Source organism: Orycteropus afer, unplaced genomic scaffold (genome assembly GCF_000298275.1).
Source record: "Orycteropus afer afer isolate SDZICR_OR568_19922 unplaced genomic scaffold, OryAfe1.0 scaffold00336, whole genome shotgun sequence".
NCBI classification, from domain to species: Eukaryota; Metazoa; Chordata; class Mammalia; order Tubulidentata; family Orycteropodidae; genus Orycteropus; species Orycteropus afer.
In genome coordinates this window covers 3,322,437-3,326,416 of record NW_006921923.1, presented here as the reverse complement: position 1 = coordinate 3,326,416, position 3,980 = coordinate 3,322,437, and the positions used below count along the sequence as shown (strand labels likewise).

General features: G+C 34.8%; 1 protein-coding gene across 1 annotated transcript in view; it reads right to left on the bottom strand.

The window, feature by feature from the left end:
• Positions 1 to 3,980, bottom strand: part of COL4A5 (collagen type IV alpha 5 chain) — a 439,164-nt gene that overhangs the window by 137,787 nt on the left and 297,397 nt on the right. Inside the window, exons 25-28 of the mRNA XM_007952435.2 lie at positions 3,160 to 3,252; positions 2,966 to 3,070; positions 1,928 to 2,025; positions 571 to 721 (exon numbers count right to left, since the gene is read on the bottom strand). Of these exons, the coding sequence (XP_007950626.1) occupies positions 571 to 721; positions 1,928 to 2,025; positions 2,966 to 3,070; positions 3,160 to 3,252 (447 nt within the window). The remainder of the gene's footprint in view (positions 1 to 570; positions 722 to 1,927; positions 2,026 to 2,965; positions 3,071 to 3,159; positions 3,253 to 3,980) is intronic.

The window sequence follows — 3,980 nt, the reverse complement described above, 5'->3', positions numbered from 1 at the left end:
TTATTTATAATAAGAAAAGACTGGCAAAATTCCAGCCTACCAACTGGTGGAATGAACTAAGGTATATTATCTATGCAACTGAGTATTAGATATTTGTTTTAAAAACTGAAAAAGCTTCCTATGTACTGATCTGGAGTGATTTCCAGGATATGATATTAAGTGAAATAAGTAATATAAAAAAAGTTAAAAGATAGTACTCTACCTTTTCAGAAATGGGGAAGCAAAATATATATTCTCATTTGCTTGTGTTTGTATAAAGGAACACTAGAAAGATAAATAAGCAACAAAAAATGTCTACATATAGGGATAAGGAGAAACAGAATGGATGGAGATAGGCGTCAGAAGAAGACTCACGATACACACATACACACACACACATAATTTTATTAACTATTCAATGAAATAAAAGACAAAAAATATCAATAGAACATGAAAAAATTTAGCACAGTAGTGCCATAGTGATGGCATAGGTTTTTCAGTTAATTGTACTTATCATCTATAAACTTTCCTAGCAGTTTCAATTTCTATAAAAGTTAAAAGCAAATTAAAAAGTAGCAACAGTCTACATACCTTTTGGTCCAGGTATCCCATCAAAGCCAATGCGTCCTGGAGGACCTGGAGGTCCTGAGAAACCACGATCACCTTTTAGACCAAGTGTTCCTTTCAAACCTGGGAGTCCTGGAGGCCCAGGTGGCCCAGGCAGCCCAAATCCTGGTTCTCCCTTCAGCACACACATGACAAAACACAATAAAAATTTCCCATGACTTTCTGGATGTTTACTGTTTATTGTTGAGAATTTAAAGAAAAAAAATACAAGGTAATACCTTTTTTTTTTTCTTCTGTTGGGAAGACAGGATAAAATAATGAAAAGTAACTGGTATGTTGGAAACAATATTTGGAAGGATGGGAAACATGGTTTAGTAAAATAATTTTTAAATGAGTTGGACTAGTTTTAAGACAAGAAAGTGATAACAGAAAGAGCAAGAAATTAAGGAACAGTCTAACTAAGTGAGGAAATGTGATCATAGACTGAGTATTGGATGACACCAAAAAGTATCTGTAATTTTTCTAAGTGTGACAATGGCATTATCATTTTTGTGAAATGACATGATTTTGTGATTTGGGTTAAAATATTTCAGCAAAATAAGAAAAGGAATAGATAAAGCAAATATAGTAAAATCATAATCATTTTGAATCTGGGTAATAGATATATATATAAAAGTTTGGTGTATTATTCCTTTTATTATTGTGCTTATTTGAAAATGTTCAGAATTTTAAGAATTTAATAAAGAAGTGGTTTTCTCATGAAATCCAGCATCATGGTCAACTGTTTGTCCCATGGGGAAAAAAAGCAGTAATTATGGAAAACACAAAGTTTAAATTAATTAAGAACAGAGAAAATATATGGAGAATCAGGCTAATTATATACCCCAGCAGTTTATTGAAGGCTGACTGGTGAAAGTTTTAGATTAGCTAATATATAATAAAAAGAAATGGAAAGTATTTCAAGCATGGTATTATTATTATTATCACTACAAAATTAATAGCAGTGATTTACATTATTTATCTATGGTGGAATTAGGACAGAGGGAAACATGATACGAAGATGGTGACATGAAATTCAATGCCATTTCAATCAATAATCACACTAGCATCTGCAGAGATTAGTTGAGAACGTATTCTCTCATCTAATCAGATAACAAGTTACTCTAAAACAGATTTATAAATATTTTTTTCCTCCAAATATGACCTCTTAGAACATTAAAGACAGTTTAGGGTTAAACATTTTTAAATAAAAATATAATCAGTTAAGGTTTGTGTATATAGTGAAGACTTGGGATGATGTCAAAGTCAAAATAGAGAGTTTGGGTTAAGGAAAGTGGGAGAGATAGGAAAAGGAAAAGGATTAAATTAAAATGTCCCAGACCTTTGGTCCTGGAAAGCCTGGCTTCCCAGGAAGGCCTTCTGGACCAATTCTTCCAGGTGTTCCAGGTGGTCCCGGAGGCCCTGGAATTCCAGGAAACCCTGTAAAATTATAAACCATTTTTTTTATGTCCAAAGAGAGGACACTTAAGGAAGATATCCAAAAGCCCAAATACTTATTCAATCACAGTTAGTGACTATGGGAAGATGTAAAAGCACAATGACATTCTTGGTGAGTATGCAGGATCATGATATTCCCTTTTAATCACCTGATGATCTATTATTTCCACAAAGGGCTCGTGTGTGTGGAAGTTATGCCCGTCTTAAGGGAAATGGGTCCTATTATGTAATAAGATAGGACTAACTATAAGTAACGGATTCCACACAAAAACACATAAACTCTTCTTCTGTCTCCATCTGGACATAGTATAATAAAGGGACTACCATATAATTCTGGAAATTAGCTAAAAATAACTGTAGATATTACACACACACATATATATAAGATAAAATGAAATCTAACACTTTCTAAGGCATTTAGTGGAGATGAGTAAGGAAATTTTGGAGAATTATCCTTAGATCAATGAGCTCTTGCCATCCATAAGAATAAACTCTACTAGAGATAAAGAAAAACTGAAGCAACAGCCCTAAAATAATTTCAGTAACTTGAGAGAGTATAATTGAGGATAAAACATTGCTTGGGTACATGTGTGCAATAAGTTTGTTTTCTGGTTAACACAATCCATTCATTCAACAACTATCTATTGAGTACTTACTATGTGTCAGAAAGCCCTGAGAATATAACGATGAACACAATAGACAAAAATCTCCACTTTTTGAGCTTATATATAATTATTACATATCTATGATTTAGATATTTTCTTCTCTGAACTGGTTTAGATAAAGAAAATATGCTGTGAACTTTCATTTACAGTCTTTATAGAACATAGAAAAAGGTACAAGTAATATATTTTTAAGTGAATTTTATCAAAGAATATTATACTAACAGGTAACCCCTTGTCTGTTACTCAGTCCTACATACCTTTGGGACCAGGTGGTCCAGGAAGACCAATTCCAGGGATACCTGGTTCTCCTTTGATACCAGGTATTCCTGGCAAGCCTGGCTGGCCTGGGAGTCCAGGGTCACCTATGGAGAAACATTGTTTTGAAAGGGAAACTGTCAAAGAAAGAAGCCAACAAGTGCTGAAGATGTGATGAAACAAATTCCTCACACACCTGGAAGACCTACTTCACCATCTCTGCCTGGGGGACCAGGCAGGCCACGAGTCCCTGGCTGAGTTATGGTCTGACCTGGATCACCTTTAGGACCTGAGAACAAGGGGAAATTAGTGGTGAATGAGAATTGTTCATGTGAATAAAGAACTCCTTTAATTAACAGCAATGACAGCAAAAAAGAAAATACTTGACAATCTTCTAAAAATGTAAACAAACTAACAAAAATCAACAAGTAAAACAATCTCACATTATATATTCAAGGAAAATACAAAACAGCAAGATGAAATTTTGAAGAGAAAAACTAGGTGACAACTTTGAGAGTTTCCATCATTGAAGATAACCCACTGCCTTGACTCTCTTCTGACTCATAGTTACCCTATTTGAAAAAAACAAAAAAAACAGCTCACTGCCGTCGAGTCAATCCTGATTCACAGTGACCCCTCCTTGGGTTTTCGAGGCGGTATCTCTATGGAAGTAGATTGCCCAATCTTCCTTCTGAGGAGTAGCTGGTGGGTTTGAACCGCCAGCCTTCTGGTTAGCAGTCAAATGCCTTAGGTACTATGTCAACAGAGCTCCCTTAAGTGACCCCATAGGACAGAGTAAAACTGCTCCAGAGAGTTTCCAAGGCTATACATTTTACAGAAGCAGACTGCCACATCTTTTTCTTATGGAGCAACTGGTGGGTTTGAACCAGAGACCTTTTGCTAAGCAGTCAAGCTCTTTAACCACTGTGCTACTAGAGCTAACATCTATAAAAAGTATTTTGAAAATGTATCAAAAGAGCCTGAAAACAAAAAAACAAACAAACAAACTGTAGTAAA